The sequence below is a fragment of the Oncorhynchus nerka genome, linkage group LG15 (genome assembly GCF_034236695.1).
Source record: "Oncorhynchus nerka isolate Pitt River linkage group LG15, Oner_Uvic_2.0, whole genome shotgun sequence".
Classification (NCBI taxonomy): Eukaryota; Metazoa; Chordata; class Actinopteri; order Salmoniformes; family Salmonidae; genus Oncorhynchus; species Oncorhynchus nerka.
The window spans coordinates 81,804,072-81,829,427 of NC_088410.1; the positions used below are offsets into that span (position 1 = coordinate 81,804,072).

Genomic DNA, 25,356 nt, shown 5'->3' on the forward strand with positions numbered 1-25,356 from the left:
GCCCGCGAAAATGCCGGTGTTGTGCTAAAGAGTTCTTCAGCACAAAAGCACTTGTGCCCTCGCACTTCAAATCAACTTTGATTAATGTCCATGTTTGTCCTGGAATGCAACATTTTACAGCAGAAGCACATCGTGAGTAGCCCTGGGTCGATGCGACAACAGGAGGAGACAACACAGAGCGGAGCACAGACTGTATCTGGGTGAGAGAGTACGTCAGGGTTTATAGATGGCATATTAACATTTGACAACATCAATACCCTTTTTATTGATGTATTTTATCATGCCTCAGCCCTAGTGTAGTGAGTGAGATATTTGAAAATGAAATGTATAGCCTTTATTAATGGAACTAAGGTTCTTACAACAGTAGGTCTACATGACCCATTGTGTCAATGAAGTGTGGACAAAATCAATTATTTAAAATAATTTTACTTTCAACAGGTCAATAAAGACTTTATTTTACTGATATAAATACAATTAAATCACCTCATTCATCCTTTATTGTGGTCATACCATACGTTTATCAAAATTAGGAAGGGTAGTGAGTAGAAAATGGGGGACCAAGTACCTTGATAGTGTTGAAAGACAATTGACACAATAAAAGCCTCTGTCAATTTTAACAGCGTCAGAACTCTAGTAGGTAAAAGGTCCAATTACTGTTTATTTTTGACCATTTTTATTGGAAACAAATAAAGTGTCTTGGCAGAAAGCTATTTCTCTGGCAAGAATTTAGCTTGGACTGTCTGGGAGTGGCCTAAGTGAGGGGCCTTATTGGAGAAACCTAATGAGAGGGATATCTAACCTAAAAAACTAGCTGTTATTGGCAGAGAGATTTGAAACTCTTTGTTATTGGCCTATTCACTTCTTGTAAAACAACTTGACCTTTCAGGCGGTCTTTTCAAACAGCTTTTACACTAAAACAGCATAACCATCATTTTCACATTATTATTCCAACCTCATAGTGTGGAAATATAAAATACCAGAAAATGGTGTTTTTAACTGCACTGGGCCTTTAACATGAGTTAACCACTGTCCTTCAAAGTTGATCAACCCCACGCCAGTAAGATAAAACAGTGGCAACACATGAAGGGAAAGACACACAGACGCCAAGTAACCTTTCCAAACGGCAGACTGCTTGACATTTTAGGGACCTTGATTCAAACTTGGGAATAATAGTGGTTTTAATTATATGCATGTTTAAATGAGCAATTATTGATACAACCTAGTTGCATAAGCCCAGGGGATGGAAATGGCCGTCAAGACTGTTTAATTCATTTTTTAAAGCTCCTTCAAGTACATTTCATTTTCATTATACCACCACAGTTGTGTTTTCTCTGATGGTGAGGGTTGCATCAGCTCACCTGCTCATCTCTTGCTCTAGTGTGTGTGTGTGTGTGTGGGGTCACAAGCTGTAAAGCTGGTATGTAGAGCTCTGTGTGGCCTTGTTGGTCAGCTCATGTGTTATTCATTGGAGTCTAGTTGTGCTGTTGGCTGGTATCATGCTCACCTGGTGACTTCCACAATTTCATTTTAGGTGGCTGCTGTGCTGTGTATTGTTAGATGGGTTTCCAAGAAATAATAAAAAGGTGAACATTTTGTCAACCTGTGTTATAATTTTGTATTATATTTGAACAGAGGTAGCAAACTAGATGCATACACAGGCTTTATTAAAATACATTTTTCTGGGGAGGTACCTTTCTGCTCGTTTCTCTTGTGATTTGCTTATCTCTTTTTGTTTTTTTAATCCACAGCAAAACTCATGAATTCATGATTTTCATTACCAATGGTGCATCAACTGAGCCAATGCTTTGCTGACCCAGCAAATTGCTGTCAAGTCCGTTTGAAATTTACTTCCTAAAATTATTCACATTTTTAATAATTCAACTACTGTGCCTTTATTGTTTTCTGTCATTATTGCTATGACCATAGCTAAGGTGGTTACAGTATATTGGTCCCTAACAATAGCTCTTGTTCCATCAACATAACAGTCAAATGAGTGTGTCCATTTCCAAAGCTGTTCTGTTTTCATTCAGCTACCCACTGAATTAGCTAAATGATTTGGGCAGAATATGTTATGCATCTAATACAATACACTATTGACACTTTTGCTTTAGACAAATATATTTTATGACATCTTAATAACAGGTGTCTAAAAACCCCTTCCAACATCCATGTCCCGTGTCTGCATTACAGATGTAGAAAGGTTTTTATTCAACATCAATACAGTGTGAGGGAAACATTGTACTGCGAGTTCTCTAATTATAATGCTGCTAACGTGTTATTTCCTCCCCACGTGGGATTACTTTCATCTTCCCCATTTAAGATACACATTCTGTTTGGATACTCAAATTACACACCCTCTATTAAATCTGACTGCGCAAAAGGCATTGATCATAACCCCGATAGCTCCACTCCAACTTAGATTTAATTTGCACTTCCATTAATATCTATGAAACGTCCGATTGTCGTCTTCGGCATATTGATGGTATTGTAAGCCCTGCCTTCATATAATGTTCCCCAGCGGCTATGTGGAAATGTTACAGAGAATTAGGCCGAGGAGCAGGCTCAGTGGAACTGGCACAGCACTCAGAAATTCATTATCCTAATAAATAGAAAGAAATGAGGGATGGAGAATCTTAAAATACATTTATCTTCCCCACAAAAAGCCCTGAATCTGGCTTGAGTGGAGGATTCAAACTTATGCACTTCTCATTATTGCTGCCTGTGCACCCAAGGGTGTTCTCAAGACCCTAAGACATCTTTTTTTTTAAAGGCCTGGTGATTCAATAGAAAAGCAATCACTTAGCACCTCTCCATCATAAGGCATTCAGCTTGCTGAGGTATTTGGATACACATGGCTGCATCTTTTAAGCACCCTGGTTGATTATTACATTAATGAGCAATACGTCCTCGAAATGCTTTATTAGAATAAAATGAGGTTAATTTTATTTTGCTTCAGTTGATTCGGTGACTTCCTTGGCTGACACTACAGTATCAAACTGAAAGCTTTTAGTTAGATTTGTTATTTTGATGAATGAGTTCCTACCTCTGTCTTTTGTACCGTGTGTTTATCCCTGGTTGAGATCTAGACATGTTTTGTCCATAGGGACCACACCACTGGGGCCTGAAGAGATGAATTATGCTGTCATTATGAAATCATGAAGTTACAATAATGTTAGCTGCTGTGGTGTTTACAGGTGTGTTGCTTCTCTAGAACCAGAGGAACACCCTACGAGGAGGAATTTGGACCCCTCGGTGGATGACACTGTAGTAGTGATTATAATTAGCAACATATCTGAAAGGCCTTTTTACATGCCTCTTGCTTCCTATACCTCTGCTTTGGCATTGCTTTGGTTGGTTTCTATGATCTATTGGCAGATTATTATTCATATTTTGTTTTGTTCATTTTCAAAGGGGATTCCGCTTCTTTATGGTTCTGCCATAGTGATTCATTTGCAGGTCATTAAAAGAAACCCGTATCTTCTGAAAGCGTTGGGCTGCTCAGGTGGCGATGCCTGTGCAGTGAGACCCGTCGTAAATAAAGCCAGCTACATTTCAAATGCCATAAGTAGGGGCACCTCAGATCCTTGCATGATTGCAGATATTTAACTTATGCATGTCTAAAGGAGACCTCATTAACATTCGAGGAGCACTCATCTGTGTAGCGGGATCGTTCCGTAGGCCTCATATTGAACATATTTATTCTGGCTACACAACACGGTTACATCACATTCAGCAACCTCTCTCTCTCTCTCTCACTGCATTTGAGACATTGAACATGTAACTCTCATAAAGTTGTATGAGAATATGATATAATGATTGTGTGCTGTGATGGAAAACAATTGACTAAATTAGTGGTTATATTATGGTGTAACACAGGAACTCAAAGATCTGAGTGTTAAATGAATAACCATTTACTTGATTGTAGGTGAATCTTGCATGCTATATGTAATATGTTCACATATGATCACACGAAACAATTGCCTCCACTACAATATGACCAGTCTTATGTTTATTTGTAAAGAGTTTTTGAATGTCAGTAGTATCATAATCTCTTTAGACTAGGATTTCCTAAACTCGGTCCCGGGGTCACCCCTGGGTGCACATTTCGTTTTTTGCCCTAGTTCTACACAACTGATTCAAATAATCAACTCATCATCAAGCTTTGATTATTTGAATCAACTGTTGAGTGCTAGGGCAAAAACCAAAACGTGTGCCGAGGGAGGTGGGGGGCTAGGACCGAGTTTGGGAAATCCTGCCTTAGGCATTCCTCAGTATCTTTGGAGCCTCTGAATCATGCATGACAGATACTCAATAATAATTGGCGTGGATTGCCTCTGACAACAGTCTGTGTCTGACAGCTGCTTTGTTCTGTGGTCAGATCTCATATTTAACACATCAAAGAGTGTCTCTGCTTCACACACCACATCTAACACCACATCTGACACCACGGACAAGCACAGCTGATTCTACTTGTCAACTAATCATCAACCCCTGTGACAAGTTGAATTTAGTGTGTTTGTCTGGGGCTTCAACCAAAATGTGTACTCTTGGGGGTACTGGAGAACCGGAGTTAGGAACCACTGCTCTATAGAATACATCATCGAGGTGCATGTATTATGCTCTGTGCAAATTGGATAACTATTTAACAGCTAGCTTGTCTTCTAATGAGTATGATATACTGTACTCAATATATGGTGGAAGACGTGATTTCAATGTACAGTAGCAGCTATACTCAGATGTTTTTTATGATACATTTGTTCTTTCCGAACTGGATGACAGTATGTCTAAACTGCTCCATGACATTTAAACTTAAAACCAAAGGCATCTGGATTCCGTAACAGTCATGAACATGACAACAAGCGCATTCCCTGAGGGGAATCACAAGCCCTTTTACAGTAGGTCTGTGTATATTTGCAGGGGTTGAAAGGTGAATAGGAGTAGTTATGCCATGCTCATCAGCAGAATAATGGAAGATACGGGAGAGATCGATCTGCAGCTAATGCAATTCTCATTATTTCTTTGAACACATTCTCCAGAGGAGAGGCACTTAGGAGGTACCTGGCGTTAGGACAGTGTTAGCTGTTCCTTCATAAGCCCTGGGAAGCTGCTCTCCACTGCTGACTGGAACGAGGCAAGGCAGTGCCTCTTTAATGACTCCAAGTTAAATACTGCATTTAGTGGGACGTATAAAGAGAGAGGCTTTTTTTCTGTAGGCAGCATCCAGCGTTTTGATGTCTCTAACAAGAACACAATAAATTGTTCCTCATTATTCAGTAATTAACTCCAATGCGCCAGGTCCCCATCCCCCTGCGCCACACTCTAAATCACCCCCTCCTCCCCCCTCCTTCTTCTGCTACACAGCTCTTTAATATCCTCTACGCTGTGAAGACAGGAGGGGAGGGGAGGGGAGGGGGGCCAAGGCGAGTGTGATGTCGTCCATCATCCCCTGCCATGTTTGCCGACCCCAAACTAAATTCAACTTCCCTCCCTACCCCTCCTCCATTTCCCTTACAGAGGTCTGGGCCCCAACTACAGTATGGGACAACACCTAATGGAGTGTTAGGGCCCCCCAACCTGGGAAGATACCATGGGCATCAGTTACGTTCGGTGAGGGGGACTGTGATGATGAGATAGCAGTGTTTTTCTACTATCAGGCGATCATCACTACGCCTCCAGCCTTCATTCAGTAGTCAGTACATGAGATTTTCCCTTCCTCCTCCTGCTCTTAATTGTTAAAATGAGGCCATTAATTGGAGGCTGAGTCAAATCACCTGTCATTTCAGATGGGAATCAGCTGCTGATTGAAAGGTATCATAAAAGTCTGCCCAGGGCCTGGTTGGTACGGCTGTGCCTGCTGGGAGGGAGCTCCTTTTGTGCCTTGGCACACGCAGCCCACAGGCCCAGAGCTCACTCTACTTTCTCTACTGTAGATTGGGCCTGTGCTCTTGAGTGACACAGATCCACACACATGGCCCAAATATAGATTCAAGAAAGGCAGTAGTGTCAGGCTCAATTCCTGGAGGATGCTGTGGGAGTGTTAGTTTCTACTGCTCCAGTGCCTCTGGCCTAATTGGGTAGGATGCACATAGCACACACATGCCATTCCTCAAAGAGTAAGGTCAAGTTCATTTAAAGGAGTAATAGTGAAATCAGACATGTAAACTAAACTGAGACAATAGCAAAAGTACAATCCACAAAATGCTTTTACATGTTCCTGTAATCATCTACAATGACCTTTCTCTGAAGCACAGCAGTTATCGAAAATAAGGATTGTGCATTCTTCAATATGGGTGTAATTTGAGATAAAAAGGAAAGATTTTGACAGAGGAAATACAGGGCCTAATGAGAAACACATGCATCAACATTTGTGTCAGCAATGACGTATACCCAACCAACACACCCAAACAATCTTCACTTCTCCGACGGATACATTTTGCACTTCAAGGTACAGTAAGCAGTACCTAAATGCACTTATAATGCTCCATTTGTTTTTTAAAATCACAGTGAAAATGTTGTCAATATTAACACAGAAAGAACATAAGAAAAACATACCTAAATGATTCCAACGGCACAGTGCTACATAAAGCCTTTGAAAGGAATACATCTCCAGGGAAGGCATCTCCACACGGACTGAATCTTGAGAAAGAGTACACAAGATGCTGACAAAACCGCAGTTTGAAATAAAAAAAACGACTAAACACATTATGTTAATATTTAATGTTGCTGTTCCTCAGGAGGCCACTCTGAGTTGCATTAGGGCTGTGTGAGAGAGTCTGAGGGGAGGTTGTATTAGGGCTGTGTGAGAGTGTCTGAGGGGAGGTTGTATTAGGGCTGTGTGAGAGAGTCTGAGGGGAGGTTGTATTAGGGCTGTGTGAGAGAGTCTGAGGGGAGGTTGTATTAGGGCTGTGTGAGAGAGTCTGAGGGGAGGTTTTATTAGGGCTGTGTGAGAGTGTCTGAGGGGAGGTTGTATTAGGGCTGTGTGAGAGAGTCTGAGGGGAGGTTGTATTAGGGCTGTGTGAGAGAGTCTGAGGGGAGGTTGTATTAGGGCTGTGTGAGAGAGTCTGAGGGGAGGTTTTATTAGGGCTGTGTGAGAGTGTCTGAGGGGAGGCTGTATTAGGGCTGTGTGAAAGTGTCTGAGTGGAGGTTGTATTAGGGCTGTGTGAGAGGGTCTGAGGGGAGGTTGTATTAGGGCTGTGTGAGAGGGTCTGAGGGGAGATGGAATTAGGGCTGTGTGAGAGGGTCTGAGGGGAGGTTGTATTAGGGCTGTGTGAGAGGGTCTGAGGGGAGGTTGTATTAGGGCTGTGTGAGAGAGTCTGAGGGGAGGTTGTATTAGGGCTGTGAGAGAGTCTGAGGGGAGGTTTTATTAGGGCTGTGTGAGAGAGTCTGAGGGGAGATGGAATTAGGGCTGTGTGAGAGGGTCTGAGGGGAGGCTGTATTAGGGCTGTGTGAGAGGGTCTGAGGGGAGGTTGTATTAGGGCTGTGTGAGAGGGTCTGAGGGGAGGTTTTATTAGGGCTGTGTGAGAGGGTCTGAGGGGAGATGGAATTAGGGCTGTGTGAGAGGGTCTGAGGGGAGGTTTTATTAGGGCTGTGTGAGAGGGTCTGAGGGGAGATGGAATTAGGGCTGTGTGCTCTGGAGGAAGAGCCTGCATCACAAGAATAAAGAGATTGGGGCCTCAAATTCCAAAGAAAAACTCACATTCGATTAGAGAGCAGAGATACATGTCAACATGCCAGCTAACACAGCAGATAATAAGATAAACTTTGTTTAATGCAAGTCTAGCATCACTAAACACAATAATGGAAAATTATCCCAGCACATCATTATACAACCACAATAACAAAGCCGATGTTAAAAGATTAGACTCTTTGCACACGTGATGTGAGTTCAGCTGTGAACAGTGGTGAGACGTGCAATATAATGGGTTAACACTTTTCTGTGAGCAGCCATTTAACCGCATGCATGTGGTACAGTACAAAGCAATGACAGCCACTTGACCTCCTCCTGGACTGAGCTGGGACATCTAGCTGGGACATCTTGTGAACCGGGGCTCTAAAAGACAGGCCATTTGGATGTGATTAAAATGTATTACAGATCCTAAAACCCATGCTGCTCCCCAAGCTATCAGGTAATTTGAAAGAGTTCCAGTGAGTTTAAGACGGGCAGGTGTTTTCAGTTTAAGCCAAGCATCTGTTTATGCAGACACACTTCATGTTTAAAAAACCCACAAAGGACCTTCAATAGATTTTATGGTGCAGTATTAGTTGGAGTAGTCAGCTTTGTAATTGTGCCGCTGCAGTTAATAAGCAAATTGGTCACAAGCAGCGTTCTCATTCTGCACAAAATGCTTACTATACATGGTCATTAGGTGTCTGCATACAGTGTTACTATTTGTTCTACTGTACCGCGGTCTAGGCAGGAGTGTCACCAATTTAATTTTAGCATACTGTGGTTAAGTTCTTTTAAAACGTCAAGATCCAGTTTTCATACAATAGTTTAGCCTAAGGTTCAAAATCAAAAGCTTTCGTGTTTTTTCACAAATACTCTCCATATGCATTTTCAAATAAACCGGTATGACTTCGTAACTCTCAGCAAACAATACAACAGTATTACATGAGCTCAGTGTCTCAGACAACTGGGCTGTGACTTTCTTCTTGTTTGTACAGCAGGATTACACTGTTGGTCCTCACATCTGATAACAGAAAATAAATGTTTAGCGAGTAGAGAAACATAATAACCCTCGGTGTGCATTGTGGTGAAGAGTAGACGGGACCTATCTGCCTGACCTCCCAGAGAAACATAATAACCCTCGGTGTGCATTGTGGTGAAGAGTAGACGGGACCTATCTGCCTGACCTCCCAGAGAAACATAATAACCCTCGGTGTGCATGGTGGTGAAGAGTAGACGGGACCTATCTGCCTGACCTCCCAGAGAAAATAATAACCCTCGGTGTGCATGGTGGTGAAGAGTAGACGGGACCTATCTGCCTGACCTCCCAGAGAAAATAATAACCCTCGGTGTGCATGGTGGTGAATACTAGACGGGACCTATCTGCCTGACCTCCCAGAGAAACATAATAACCCTCGGTGTGCATGGTGGTGAAGAGTAGACGGGACCTATCTGCCTGACCTCCCAGAGAAAATAATAACCCTCGGTGTCCATGGTGGTGAAGAGTAGACGGGACCTATCTGCCTGACCTCCCAGAGAAACATAATAACCCTCGGTGTGCATGGTGGTGAAGAGTAGACGGGACCTATCTGCCTGACCTCCCAGAGAAAATAATAACCCTCGGTGTGCATGGTGGTGAAGAGTAGACGGGACCTATCTGCCTGACCTCCCAGAGAAAATAATAACCCTCGGTGTGCATGGTGGTGAAGAGTAGACGGGACCTATCTGCCTGACCTCCCAGAGAAAATAATAACCCTCAGTGTGCATGGTGGTGAAGAGTAGACGGACCTATCTGCCTGACCTCCCAGAGAAAATAATAACCCTCGGTGTGCATGGTGGTGAAGAGTAGACGGGACCTATCTGCCTGACCTCCCAGAGAAAATAATAACCCTCGGTGTGCATGGTGGTGAAGAGTAGACGGGACCTATCTGCCTGACCTCCCAGAGAATAAATAATAACCCTCGGTGTGCATGGTGGTGAAGAGTAGACGGGACCTATCTGCCTGACCTCCCAGAGAAAATAATAACCCTCGGTGTGCATGGTGGTGAAGAGTAGACGGGACCTATCTGCCTGACCTCCCAGAGAAAATAATAACCCTCGGTGTGCATGGTGGTGAAGAGTAGACGGACCTATCTGCCTGACCTCCCAGAGAAAATAATAACCCTCGGTGTGCATGGTGGTGAAGAGTAGACGGGACCTATCTGCCTGACCTCCCAGAGAAAATAATAACCCTCGGTGTGCATGGTGGTGAAGAGTAGACGGGACCTATCTGCCTGACCTCCCAGAGAAAATAATAACCCTCGGTGTGCATGGTGGTGAAGAGTAGACGGGACCTATCTGCCTGACCTCCCAGAGAAAATAATAACCCTCGGTGTGCATGGTGGTGAAGAGTAGACGGGACCTATCTGCCTGACCTCCCAGAGAAAATAATAACCCTCGGTGTGCATGGTGGTGAAGAGTAGACGGGACCTATCTGCCTGACCTCCCAGAGAAAATAATAACCCTCGGTGTCCATGGTGATGAAGAGTAGACGGGCCCTGTCTGCTTGACCTCCCAGAGAAACAGATGATGCATTACTTCATGCTGCTCTTGCTGTGTACTTTACCTGGAGAGAGTGAGATACCCACCAATACTCCAGTGTCCATGTACTATTATATGACAAGGACCCATTACAGATTGAAGTGATCCACACAGTCAGCCGCCACTTGAGAGGACCATCTTCACGAACAGAGTTCGATGGGAACTACACGGACGAGTGTCCTAGACATGTCCTAGACATGCCATCTCCAACTGTTTCTGTGGTAACAATGACACTACATTGAAATAGACCTGTGAACACGAAAGGCTTTAAGATTTTTTTGCATTTCAGAAAAAAAGAAAAAGGAACTGACATGCAGAAGCTGAGGTGTCTGTTGGTGTACAACACTTCAGGGGTGGAATCCACAACCCTCAGAGCAGGCATTGTCCACTGTGTACCTCACTGTTCTCTGCAGTTAGGACCTCAGCACATAGGCTTAGATATGCTAACACATACAATTCTACACATGCAACAAGCTAGGTCAATGTCGTGATGATACAAGGTAACTAGTAAAGGTCATGGTTTGACCCCTCTACCATCCTTCAGTGAATGCAAGTCCATGATGAAAAGGATTATTTATTTTGTTCATAGAGGTTGAAGAGCAGCCATTCTCTCTTAACTGCAAGGTGTGGCTGACTGTTAAAGCCTTGTAAATTCCCAGTTCAACATCAGTCCAGGTCCCCATGTTAGCAGCATATTCTTAGGCCTATTTGTTGAACATATGCTGTGCCATGACTGCAGGTTCGCCCTAGCTTAGCATCCTTCTTCTTCAGCCCATAACGTTAAGGATAGCTAGCGATAACAGATCTCAGAAAGCTCCATAGCCAGCTCCAGAAACTCACCTGTCTCTTGACAGGTGTCAAACAGGCCACAGTCAAAGTCAAAGTTACAGTTGCAGTCATTGCTAGGTATGGCCTCCACTGAGGAGGAGTACTGTCTGTAGGAAGGGCAGCAGCAATAGGTGACTTCATCACAGGAGTTTGGCAACATGAGGAACAGATCGTAGAACCTACAGAAGAGGCAGTTGAGGACAATCCCTGCACAGTCAGCTGAGAGGAAGAGGGAAAAACATGGGAGAACATTAAGAGCGATCAGATTCTAGTACAACATTAAACTATACATAGATAATGCTGAGCCCTTTAACTTTATAAGTTGTTCATTTTTATTGAATTAATAACTGAAATTAGGACATACTATGAATGTATTAAGATGTCTTTTTAAGGACATTATATTCCCAAAAATGTGACAGGAAAATGTTATCTCCTAAAAAAAAAGTGCAGCCTAGACAATCCATAACTGTGACCCATTTAAAAGTCTGTGCTGTAATAAATGCTTCCAACAGCCAGCCCCTATACCTTGGGATTTGTCTTCAGGACATAGATCGACTGTGCTCCTAAAAGACCTGCATGCTGTCAGTCCTCACTTATTGTTTTGAACATTTTAAAAGCTTCCACGCTCTCCTTGGGCTTTCCTTTACACATGCATAATTTAGCAAATCACCTCTCACTCCCTTACAGGGAGACAACTGAGGAAGCTGTTTGGAGACGTAATCAATTACCATCAGCCTCTATGGGTCTTCCACTAGGAACATTCTAAAGTTGCACCGTGGCTGCTCTGAAACAACGTGCTGTGGGTCTTCCCAGCACCCTTGGCAAAAATGCTACCCCCTGGGTGCCATTTAACATGAGGTCCCTGGGCTAAAATGATGACCATGAAGAGACAGCAATAATGTGGGTTGTTGTTGAGAAATGCATTGGGAGTTGGTCTTTATGACTGTTAATCAGTTAGAATTAGGAGATAATGCTATAATATAAACAGCTTTGCAACACACACGTGCAGTATAACTAGCTATGCAACATATGCCAGGCTATTTGTATAAGTGTCCAAATACATTCTATAAACAAACAAAAAAAAGGCTAACTTTCATAATCTATCCCATACACCAACATCTCTTCAACTATGTAGTGAAACATCATTTTGAATCAATTGCTTAATAAATATGTATCTAATCAGTGCATCGCAATTTTTCTTATCAATGTTTTAAATAATTCAAGTACATATGCAATCAATTGTGTTGCTTCATTAAGTGACACATCTTTACATTATAGGATTTTCTTCTACTGTCATTTCTGTATCTGAATTATTCACACATTTTAATAATGTATAATAAAAATGCATTTAAACATGCTTACAGCAGAGTAAAATATTAAGCTAGTAATAGGTCGCATTTTAAATTCTTACTAAGTAGTGGGCTACAGACATCAACCAGTAGTCTGTGGCTTGACCATACAGGATGTGAATTAAGTATACAGCTTTGTCTTGAGCTGCTGCACATCCTATTGATAATGTCCTGACTACCTGTTTCTAGAAGACAATTGCCATGAAACAGAGACCAGTGTTAGGGGAACTTTGTCTTTGTCACTTGGACTGTGGTGTGTATTATAACATTTGAATTGTTCAATCATGAGGCTGGTGTGAATGCAACTTGTCTGACTTACCTCCTGTGTCAGTCTGATGAGAGGAGGTGGAGAGAGAGTCTGATGAGGAGGAGTTCCTGCTGTACTTGTTCACAGTGAAAAGAGAAGTGGAGCTGTCCTTCTCCCTGGGCAGCTGAGGATCATGGGAGGCCTGGTCTGTGTCAGCCTTCCCTGGATCTGGCTCGTTCTCTGGAATGACGCTCAACTTCCGGACACTGACTGGGGCCTCGCTAAGAACCTCCACTATCAAACAGGAAATAATATATTCTGAGTATCCACACAATTGAGTATTAATTCCACCCATGCGCACGCACACACACAACTCTGTGGGGGGGACATAATATAATTTGTTATTTTTCAATTTCAGAATGTGGGGGGGACATGTCCCTCCCGTCCTCAGTGAAAGTTGCGCCCCTGTCCGTTTCCATTAAAATAAACTGTCATTCACAAAATACTTAACAGGGAAGCAGGATAAACTGAAAAACAATGTAGCTATCCAGTGGGGGAAATTATTGATTGAAAACTCTTATAAAGAGTTTAGATTGAATAACCTCCCTTGAACTTGACAACTGTCCATTCCCCAGCACAGAATAACATCTAGGCTTGGTTTTAAACTATCCTCTATTGAACTTGACAACTGTCCATTCCCCAGCACAGAATAACATCTAGGCTTGGTTTTAAACTATCCTCTATTGAACTTGACAACTGTCCATTCCCCAGCACAGAATAACATCTAGGCTTGGTTTTAAACTATCCTCTATTGCAGCATAGTTTCCACAACATCAATCTACACAGTGATGAAACCAGACATGCACGTCCAGCTGTTAGGGGCTTTAGCAGGTACCACTCTACAGTTTGGTTCCACTCTATCTTGTGATAGAGATGTGTGGTGGTCTAGGTAATTCAGTATAATTTCAGTACCTTGTAGTGTGCAAACTAGGATCACCTTCATGAATCTCCAAGCTGACAAGGCAAAAATCCGCCGTTCTGCCCCTGAGCAAGGCAGTTAACTCATTGTTCCCCAGGTGCCGTTCGACGTGGATGTCGATTATGGCAGCCCCCGACCTCTCTGATTCAGAGGGGTTGGGTTAAATGCGGAGACACATTTCACTTGAAGGCATTCAGTTGTACAACTGACTAGGTATCCCCCTTTCCCATTATGGGGTTGAACACTATTAGTGCTAACATTACTTAGAACTTTGCTGTATGTCTATATTTTCCAGCAATGCTAATCACTGAGAAGTGGTAGGAAGTGTTTATTTGTAACTTGTTCAATGTGCACAACTTATTTATTCTGAAAGCTAAGCCGCAGTGATGTACTGTATATCCCAGTTTTGGTATATTTCACTTTGATTCTGATGATCTCATCAGTTGTATCTCCAGTTTTACAGGGAACAGAATAGTTGATCAATCTGCTTTTCACAGACCGATTTCAATGCTTATTAATGAATTATTGCTTTGGCTGCTCTTCCCTGTTTATTTTTCTACCACCTATTCTAAATGACTTATTTACCATAACTTTTGTCTCCCTTTTATTTAACATTTAATGTCCTATGATTTATTAACATATTGGACACATTTTCCAAACAGGAATACACATTATTTTTTCTATACTAAGTAGTCAAAAGGAGATATAGTAGGAAAATGCATGGAGTTACAGAATCAATGAAGTCTGCCGTGTACCAGAGCTGAAAATCATTGAGATGCCCCTGGGTAAGCTAATAAATGAGGTAACTACTGCAGCTGGTCTGTGCCCATTAGCTAATAGAGAAATAAGGCCTGCAGGCATGAGATACATTTTTTAACTGTTGCCTCCATGCTACACTTTCTACAATGCCTCTTTCAGAAGCTTTTTTCATGGAAAGTTGGGATGGAACTAGCTGCACTACATGACCAAAGTATGTGGACACCTCTTAACAGCCTCCACTCTTCTGGGAAGGCTTTCCACTAGATGTTGGAACATTGCTGCAGAGATTTGCTTCCATTCAGCCACAAGAGCATTAGTGAGGTCGGCTGCTGATGTTGGGCTATTAGGCTCTCAGTCAGCATTCCAATTCATCCCAAAGATGTTCGATAGGTTTGAGGTCAGGGCTCTTTGCAGGTCAGTCAAGTTCTTCCACACCGATCTCGACAAACCATTTCTTTATGGACCTCGTTTTGTGCTCATGGGCATTATAATGCTGAAACAGGACACTGCTTTCCCCAAACTGTTGCCACAAAGTTGGAAGCACAGAATCATCTACAATGTTATTGTATGCTGTAGTGTTAAGATTTCCCTTCACTGGAACTAAGGGGCCTAGCCCGAACCATGAAAAACAGCCCCAGTCCATTATTCCTCCTCCAACAAACTGTTGGCACTATGCATGGGGGCAGGTAGCGTTCTCCTGGCATCCCCCAAACCCAGATTAGTCTGTTGTACTGCCAGATAGTGACGTGTGATTCATCACTCCAAAGAATTCATTTCCATGCTCCATAGTCCAATGGCGTCGAGCTTTGCACCACTCCAGCCGACGCTTGGCATTGCGCATGGTGATCTTAGGCTTGTTTGAGACTGCTCGGCCATGGAAACCCATTTCATGAAGCTCCCGACAAACATCTATTGTGTTGACGTTGTTTCCAGAGGCAGTTTGGAACTTGGGAGTGAGTGTTGCAACCGAGGACAAATGATTTTCATGCACTACGCGCGTCAACATGCTGCAGTCCCATTCTGTGAACTTGTGTGGCCTACCACTTCGCGGCTCTAGCAGGGCAGACATTTTACAAATGGACTTGTTAGAAAGGTGGTATCCTATGATGGTGCCACATTGAAAGTCACTGAGCTCTTCAGTAAGGCCATTCTACTGCCAATGTTTGTCTATGGAGATTGCATGACTGTGTGCTCGATTTTATACACCTGTCAGCAACGGGTTTGGCTGAAATAGCCAAATCCACTCATTTGAAGGGGTGTCCACATACATTTGTATATATAGTGTATGTAGTAGTGCAGCCTGGTCTCGTAGACTAGACGGAACATAATAAAGGTAAATCCGGGAATTTCTAATGAGTATGATATCTTACATTTGGTTCGGTTAGATAAGACAGATGATTACATAAGACAAAAATGTAAGTTATTTTTTGGGGGGGGTTGGTCGAATCTCATCAAAGTTGCGAGTTTGAATCTCATCATGGACAACTTTAGCATTTTAGCTAATTAGCAACTTTTCAACTACTTTTTAGCTACTTTCCAACTAAACTCCCTTTTTCAGGACCCTGTCTTTCAAAGATAATTCGTAAAAATCCAAATAACTTCACAGATCTTCAATGTAAAGGGTTTAACACTGTTTCCCATGCTTGTTCAATGAATCACAAACAATTAATGAACATGCACCTGTGGAATGGTCACTAAGACACTAACAACTTACAGACGGTAGGCAATTAAGGTCACAGAAAACTTAGGACACCAAAGAGGCCTTTCTACTGACTCTGAAAAACACCAAAAGAAAGATGTCCAGTGTCCCTGCTCATCTGCGTGAACGTGCCTTAGGCATGATGCAAGGAGGCATGAGGACTGCAGATGTGGCAAGGGCAATAAATTGTCCGTACTGTGAGACGCCTAAGACAGCGCTACTGGGGGGGGTAATGGACCCATTGCATCCCCCTGAAGGCATTAAAAAACATTTAAAAAATCTGCACCTGGTAGCCCGTTCAATCACCAGGCGCACAGCTGAACATAGTGCAATAACAGAGAAGTGAGCCCGGATCTCAATCCCATTGAGCACGTCTGGGACTTGTTGGATCGGAGGGTGAGGTCTAGGGCCATTCCCCCAGAAATGTCCGGGAACTTGCATGTGCCTTGGTGGAAGAGTGGGGTAATATCTCACAGCAAGAATCTGCAAATCTGGTGCAGTCCATGAGGAGGAGATGCACTGCAGTACTTAATGCAGCTGGTGGCCACACCAGATACTGACTCTTACTTTTGATTTTGACCCCCCCGCCCCCTTTGTTCAGCGACACATTATTCCATTTCTGTTAATCACATGTCTGCGGAACTTGTTCAGTTTATGTCTCAATTGTTGAATCTTGTTATGTTCATACAAATATTCACGCATGTTAAGTTTGTTGAAAATAAACACAGTTGACAGTGAGAGGACGTTTCTTTTTTGCTGAGTTTATTTAGCATGTTAGCTATCTTTAACCCTTTTAGCTAACCCTTCAACTAAACCTAACTAAACCTAACCTAACCTTAACCCTTTAACCTAACTCCTAAACTTAGAGCTAACCTTGCGGACGACACAACAGTGGTAGGCTTGATTACCAACAACGACGAGACGGCCTACAGGGAGGAGGTGAGGGCCCTCAGAGTGTGGTGTCAGGAAAATAACCTCACACTCAACGTCAACAAAACTAAGGAGATGATTGTGGACTTCAGGAAACAGCAGAGGGAACACCCCCCTATCCACATCGATGGGACAGTAGTGGAGAGGGTAGTAAATTTTAAGTTCCTCAGCGCACACATCACAGACAAACTGAATTGGTCCACCCACACAGACAGCATCGTGAAGAAGGCGCAGCAGCGCCTCTTCAACCTCAGGAGGCTGAAGAAATTCGGCTTGTCACCAAAAGCACTCACAAACTTCTACAGATGCACAATCGAGAGCATCCTGTCGGGCTGTATCACCGCCTGGTACGGCAACTGCTCCGCCCACAACCGTAAGGCTCTCCAGAGGGTAGTGAGGTTTGCACAACGCATCACCGGGGGCAAACTACCTGCCCTCCAGGACACCTACACCACCCGATGTCACAGGAAGGCCATAAAGATCATCAAGGACAACAACCACCCGAGCCACTGCCTGTTCACCCCGCTATCATCCAGAAGGCGAAGTCAGTACAGGTGCATCAAAGCTGGGACCGAGAGACTGAAAAACAGCTTCTATCTCAAGGCCATCAGACTGTTAAACCGCCACCACTAACATTGAGTGGCTGCTGCCAACACACTGACTCAACTCCAGCCACTTTAATAATGGGAATTGATGGGAATTGATGTAAAATATATCACTAGCCACTTTAAACAATGCTACTTAATATAATGTTTACATACCCTACATTATTCATCTCATATGTATACGTATATACTGTACTCTATATCATCTACTGCATCTTTATGTAATACATGTATCACTAACCACTCTAACTATGCCACTTTGTTTACATACTCATCTCATATGTATATACTGTACTCAATACCATCTACTGTATCTTGCCTATGCCGCTCTGTACCATCACTCATTCATATATCTTTATGTACATATTCTTTATCCCCTTAGACTTGTGTCTATAAGGTAGTAGTTTTGGAATTGTTAGCTAGATTACTTGTTGGTTATTACTGCATTGTCGGAACTAGAAGCACAAGCATTTCGCTACACTCGCATTAACATCTGCTAAACATGTGTATGTGACAAATAAATTTGATTTTGATTTGAACCTCTAGTTTAGCTAATGTTAGCCACCTAGCTAGAATTCATAACATATCATACATTTTACAAATTCGTAACATTTACTGTAGAATGTTTAACAAATTCATAACATATTGAACGTTTTGCAAATGTGTAACATATAGTATGAAATGGGTGATGGATATCCACAAATTCATACATACCATATGAAACGTAACATATCATGCTAAATGAGTGTTTCGGATTTACATACAGAATAATACAAAATGCTCTGAGGCTAGGTTGAGTAGTGTGTTCACTTGGCTGTATTGTATCAAGCCTACCATAATAGTTATATATGTCAATAATAAACAATGTCAGATATTTGACATTGAGAACATTGCTTTTAGATATTTGTTTCAATAAGGTAAAGTTAATTCGTTTTAGAAAACTTACCATCTCTTACCAAAGAGCATTTATTTCCCCCTTTCCTTTCCATTTCTTTTCCACGTTCTTCCTCTATTCTGGTTTTCTGATCTGCCATCAGTTCCATTGCTGCATAAATCAAATATAGGCTGTATTAATAACACAGAATTGATTGAACATCGGTCAAAAACTTCAAATTACAGTTTTGGATAAACATTCATGCAGTGAAACAGTCAAGAGTTCAAAGGCATATTGCAAACATATCTACAAGTTAATGAAACTGTTCATGCACTGTTTGTCTCTAGGATCACAAACCATCTGCTCATCTTCGAGATAACAGGTAGAATATGAAGGCAAGCAAGCATCAAATGTCAATCAATAGTTTTCTGCATCAAACCAATTCGTTGTGTGAATGAAAATAAATGCAGTGTACTGTACCTGTGGAAACTGTCAGCAGATGGTCAGGCTCCTTGTGGACCGAATTCGCCGGGATCATCATACACACATCATGCACTCCTGCAATCTCTCGCGCAAGTTCCATTTGGCATGACCCAGACCCACCCTATCATTATGATGACGTTTGCAAAAGGCTTATAGCAACCTCTCTGCGTATACAGCTAACTGAAGAAATACTTTCTGAAACCAGACTGTGAGTAGCCTACCAGTGTGTGAGAAATCAACGTGTCTCATGGCTGCAGGAGATGGCAAGATGGACAACAGTCTTATTTCAGACGAAGTCGGGTGTTTCATTTACAGCAGGGCTGTTCATTTCCGGTCCTGAATGGCCAAAACACTTCTGTTTTTCATCCTCTACTTCTAGGGCCAGCTCTAGCCTTTTGAAGGCCCTTAGCGAGATTTGGTTGGGGGGGGGAATCCAAAACCACCTTGCGCAATAGATGTTTGTGGTCCTCCTCTTGTCCTCTTGATGATGGAGAGAAAATAATGTATTTCAAAGTTAATTTCCTGCAATTCTACACATTTTACCATGGGCATAAAGACAATGTGGCCATTTTAATGGCCCAGTGCAGTCAAAACATAATTTGCCTGCGTTTTCTACACTGAACAAAAATATAAACATAACGTGTAACAATATCAACGATTTTACTGAGTTACAGTTCACAAAAGGAAATTAGTCAATTGAAATAAATTAATTAGGCCCTTAGCTCCTGAGTGGTGCAGCGGTCTAAGGCACTGCATCTCTGTGCTAGAGGCGTCACTACAGACACCCTGGTTCGAATCCAGGCTGCATCACACGTGATTGGGAGTCCCATAGGGCAACACACAATTGGCCCAGCGTTGTCTGGGTTTGGCCGGTGTTTGGCCAAACATGCTCAATGGTTGACATGTCAAGTGAGTATGCGTGGGACATTTTCAGCTTCCAGAAATTGTGTTCAGATCCTTGTGACATGGGGCCATGCATTATCATGCTGAATCATGAGGTGATGGCAGTGGATGAATGGCATCACGGTATCTCTGTGTTCAAATTCCCATCAATAAAATGCAATTACAGTTGAAGTCGGAAGTTTACATACACATAGATTGGTGCCATTAAAACTCGTTTTTCAACCACTCCACAAATTTCTTGTTAACAAACTATAGTTTTGGCAAGTCGGGTAGGACATCTACTTTGTGCATGACGCAAGCAATTTTTCCAACAATTGTTTATAGACAGGTTATTTCACTTATCATGTACTGTATTACAATTCCAGTGGGTCAGAAGTTTACATACACTAAGTTGACTGTCCCTTTAAACAGCTTGGAAAATTCCAGAAAATTATGTCATGGCTTTAGAAGCTTCTGATAGGCTAATTGACATAATTTCAGTCATTTGGGTGTACCTGTGGATGTATTTCAAGGCCTACCTTCAAACTCAGTGCCTCTTTGCTTGACAAGATCAAAAGATATCAGCCAAGACCTCAAACAGGGGTGGCAGCATCATGTTGTGGGCGTGCTTTGCTCCAGGAGAGACTGGTGCACTTCACAAAATTGCTGGCATCATGAGGCAGGAAAATGATGTGGATATATTGAAGCAAAATCTCAAAAAATCTGTAAGGAAGTTAAAGTTTGGTCACAAATGGGTCTTCCAAATGGACAATGACCCCAAGCATACTTCCAAAGTTGTGGCAAAATGTCTTAAGGACAACAAAGTCAAGGTATTGGAGTGGCCATAACAAAGCCCTGACCTCAATCATATAGAACATTTGTGGGCAGACTTGAAAAAGCATGTGCGAGCAAGGATCCTACAAACCTGACTCCGTTCCACCAGCTCTGTCAGTAGGAACGGGACAAAATTCATTCATTTATTGTGGGAAGTTTGTGGAAGGCTACCTGACACATTTGACCCAAGTTGCGCAATTTAAAGGCAATGCTACCAAATACTAATTGAGTGTATGTAAACTTCTGACCCACTGGGAATGTAATGAAATAAATAATAGCTGAAATAAATCCTTCTCTCTACTATTATTCTGACATTTCACATTTTTAAAATAAAGTGGTGATCCCAACTGACCTAAGACAGGGACATTTTTACTAGGACTAAATGTCAGGAATTGTGATAAACTGAGTTTAAATGTATTTGGCTAAGGTGTATTTAAACTTCCGACTTCAACTGTATGTTTGTTGTCTGTAGCTTATGCCTGCCCATACCATAACCACACCGCCGCCATGGGGCACTGTGTTCACAAGGTTGACATCAGAAAACCACTTGCCCACACAACTTGCCCACACATCTGACATCTGCCCGGTACAGTTGAAACTGGGATTCATCCGTGAAGAGCACACTTCTCGAGCCTGCCAGTGGCCATCGAAGGTGAGCATTTCCCCCCTGAAGTCAGTTACAACACCGAACTGCAGTCAGGTCAAGACCCTGGTGAGGATGATGAACACGCAGATGAATTTCCCTGAGATGGTTTCTGACTGTGCAGACATTCTTTGATTGTGCAAACACACAGTTTCATCAGCTCTCCGGGTGGCTGGTCTCAGATTTACATTTTACATTTAAGTCATTTAGCAGACGCTCTTATCCAGAGCGACTTACAAATTGGTGCATTCACCTTATGACATCCAGTGGAACAGCCACTTTACAATAGTGCATCTAAATCTTTTAAGGGGGGGTGAGAAGGATTACTTTATCCTATCCTAGGTATTCCTTAAAGAGGTGGGGTTTCAGGTGTCTCCGGAAGGTGGTGATTGACTCCGCTGTCCTGGCGTCGTGAGGGAGTTTGTTCCACCATTGGGGGGCCAGAGCAGCGAACAGTTTTGACTGGGCTGAGCGGGAACTGTACTTCCTCAGTGGTAGGGGGCGAGCAGGCCAGAGGTGGATGAACGCAGTGCCCTTGTTTGGGTGTAGGGCCTGATCAGAGCCTGGAGGTACTGAGGTGCCGTTCCCCTCACAGCTCCGTAGGCAAGCACCATGGTCTTGTAGCGGATGCGAGCTTCAACTGGAAGCCAGTGGAGAGAGCGGAGGAGCGGGGTGACGTGAGAGAACTTGGGAAGGTTGAACACCAGACGGGCTGCGGCGTTCTGGATGAGTTGTAGGGGTTTAATGGCACAGGCAGGGAGCCCAGCCAACAGCGAGTTGCAGTAATCCAGACGGGAGATGACAAGTGCCTGGATTAGGACCTGCGCCGCTTCCTGTGTGAGGCAGGGTCGTACTCTGCGGATGTTGTAGAGCATGAACCTACAGGAACGGGCCACCGCCTTGATGTTATTTGAGAACGACAGGGTGTTGTCCAGGATCACGCCAAGGTTCTTAGCGCTCTGGGAGGAGGACACAATGGAGTTGTCAACCGTGATGGCGAGATCATGGAACGGGCAGTCCTTCCCCGGGAGGAAGAGCAGCTCCGTCTTGCCGAGGTTCAGCTTGAGGTGGTGATCCGTCATCCACACTGATATGTCTGCCAGACATGCAGAGATGCGATTCGCCACCTGGTCATCAGAAGGGCGAAAGGAGAAGATTAATTGTGTGTCGTCTGCATAGCAATGATAGGAGAGACCATGTGAGGTTATGTATGACAGAGCCAAGTGACTTGGTGTATAGCGAGAATAGGAGAGGGCCTAGAACAGAGCCCTGGGGGACACCAGTGGTGAGAGCACGTGGTGAGGAGACAGATTCTCGCCACGCCACCTGGTAGGAGCGACCTGTCAGGTAGGACGCAATCCAAGCGTGGGCCGCGCCGGAGATGCCCAACTCGGAGAGGGTGGAGAGGAGGATCTGATGGTTCACAGTATCGAAGGCAGCCGATAGGTCTAGAAGGATGAGAGCAGAGGAGAGAGAGTTAGCTTTAGCAGTGCGGAGCGCCTCCGTGATACAGAGAAGAGCAGTCTCAGTTGAATGACTAGTCTTGAAACCTGACTGATTTGGATCAAGAAGGTCATTCTGAGAGATGATCCCGCAGGTTAAGAAGCCAGATGTGGAGGTCCTGGGCTGTCGTGGTTAAACGTGTTCTGCGGTTGTGATGCCTGTGGGATGTATTGCCAAATTCTCTAAAACGACTTTTGTTGAGAAATGAGCATTCATTTCTCTGCCAACAGCTCTGGTGGACATTCCTGCAGTCATCATGACAATTGCAAGCTGCCTCAAGACATGTTTCATCTTTGGCATGAGACATCTGTCACATTGTTGTGTGACAAAACTACACATTACTTTTGTAATTGTGGCCTTTTATTGTCCCCAGCACAAGGTGTACCTGTGTAAAGATCATGCTTTTCAATCAGCTTCTTGATATGTCACACTTGTCAGGTGGATGGACTATCTTTGCAAAGGATAAATGCTCACTTACAGGGATGTAATCAAATTTGTGCCTAAAATCTGAGAGTAATAAGCTTTGTGTGTATTTAACATTTCTGGGATCTTTTATTTCAGCTCATGAAACATGGGTCCAACACTTTACATGTTGCGCTTATATTTTTGATCAGTATATATATATATATCCATACTCTCAGGTTGGAATACTACTGTGAAATTGTGAACATGATGATAATGCCCTTTTAGTGTAAGAGCTGTTTGAAAAGCTCGCCATAAATGTCAGCCTATTTTTCAGTCTCATGGCTTTCTGCCAATAGCAGCTAATTTCCAGTGTTCCTCCTCCCACTCAGACCACTCCCAGACAGTCCTAGCAAAATAAAAACTATCACAGTAAGGTACTTAATTGTTACCTAGAAATTAGTTGAGAATTAGATAAAAACGGTTGCATTGGACCTTTAAAGCAAGTTTTCTGCAATTCTACACATTTTGCTATGGGGTGGAGAGATTTTTTGTAGTTTTAAGAGCTAATTTCCTGCAATTCTGAACATTTTGCAATGACTTATGCAATGTTTATATGATATCTGAGTGAGAATGACTAACACAATCAATGGGGCCCCCTGGAGGTCGGGGCCCCTGGGCATGTGCCCTGCGTGCCCGATCGGTATTCGGCCATGATTACTACAAGTTTAGACCCTGCCTGCCTGGTCGATATTCGGCCATGATTACTACAAGTTTAGATAGCTGGCTACACTAACTACCAATCTAAAAATGTATGGTTAATTGAGTGACTGTCAGTGACTGACATAGCAAGAGAAGAACTGCTGATGCACAACAGGACTTAAAAATTGTGCCTCGTGTAATTCTACTATTCTTACTCTCAATAGTAAGTTCCTCATTCCTACCGGAATTGAACCGCACTGATTTACAGCAAGGCAATCAGTGGTTGGCAGTTGACTTGAATATACAGATGGATGCAGAAAAAAAAAAAAGAAAAGCTAGAACTATCTTGCAAAAACTCTTAGTTAAGATTACGTTATTGGTCAATTGCGAAATTTGACTTCCCCTTTTAACCCAACCCCTCTGAAAGACACACATACATACACGTGTGTGTGTGTATTGTTTTGTAATGTTAGGTTTTACTGCACTGTTGGAGCTAGAAGCACAAGCATTTCGCTGCACCTGCAAGTTTGTGTACGCGGGAGTAAATGAAGATACAATACCTTCAGAAAGTGTTCACACCCCTTTACTTTTTCCACATCTTGTTGTGACAACGTGGGATTTATTGTCACGATCTACAGAAGATACTCTGTAATGACAAAGTGGAAGAAAAATTCAACCATAAAAAAATACAAATAATGAAAAATGAAACATTAATGTGCTTTATCTTGTATTCAACCCCCTGAGCCAATACATGTTAGAATTACATTTGGCAGCGATTAAAGCTGTGAGTCTTTCTGGGTAAGTCTCTAAGAGCTTTGCACACCTGGATTGTGCAATATTTGCCCGTTATTCTTTTTTAAATTCTTCAAGCTCTGTCAAGTTGGTTGATGGTTATTGCTAGACAGCCATTTTCAAGCAGATTTAAGTCAAAACTGTAACTGGGCCACTCAGGAATATTCCATGACTTGGTAAGCAACTCTAGTGTATATTTGGTCTTGTGTTTAAGGTTATTGTCCTGCTGAAGGTGAATTTGTTTCCCAGTGTCTGTTGGAAAGAAGACTGAACCAGGTTTTCCTCTAGGATTGTTCCTGTACTTAGCTCTATTCCATTTATTTTTATCCTAAAAAAACTCCTTGCCGATGACAAACATACCCATAACATGATGCAGCCACGACCATTCTTGAAAATATGAAGAGTGGTACTCTCTGATGTGTTGGATTTGCCCCAAACATACTGTAACACTTTGTATTCAGGACATAAGTTAATTTCTTTGCCACATTTTTTGCAGTTTTATTTTAGTGCCTTTTTGCAAATAGGACGCACATTTTGGAATATTTTTTATTTTGTCATTTAGGTTTGTATCGTAGAGTAAAATTACAATGTTGTTAATC

The 25,356-nt window shown here is 42.8% G+C and overlaps 1 protein-coding gene across 1 annotated transcript; it reads right to left on the bottom strand.

Annotated features, from left to right (window-relative positions):
• Nucleotides 1-11,036: 11,036 nt before the first annotated feature.
• mdfic2 (MyoD family inhibitor domain containing 2) lies at nt 11,037-19,057 on the bottom strand. Its single transcript, XM_065000806.1, has 4 exons — nt 18,997-19,057; nt 18,589-18,687; nt 12,743-12,964; nt 11,037-11,293 (listed from the first exon to the last, which is right to left on the bottom strand). Exons 1-4 carry the CDS (start codon nt 19,055-19,057, stop codon nt 11,037-11,039), a joined length of 639 nt encoding a protein of 212 aa, XP_064856878.1.
• Nucleotides 19,058-25,356: the final 6,299 nt, after the last annotated feature.

Excerpts from the sequence above, each read along its gene's own strand:
- mdfic2 (XM_065000806.1), bottom strand. The coding sequence starts at position 19,057 with ATGATGATCCCGGCGAATTCGGTCCACAAGGAGCCTGACCATCTGCTG. Across the intron at positions 18,688-18,996 it reads TCTGCTGACAGTTTCCACAG|CAATGGAACTGATGGCAGAT; the intron begins GTACAGTACACT and ends TGATTTATGCAG. Across the intron at positions 12,965-18,588 it reads ATGCTCTTTGGTAAGAGATG|TGGAGGTTCTTAGCGAGGCC; the intron begins GTAAGTTTTCTA and ends CCTGTTTGATAG.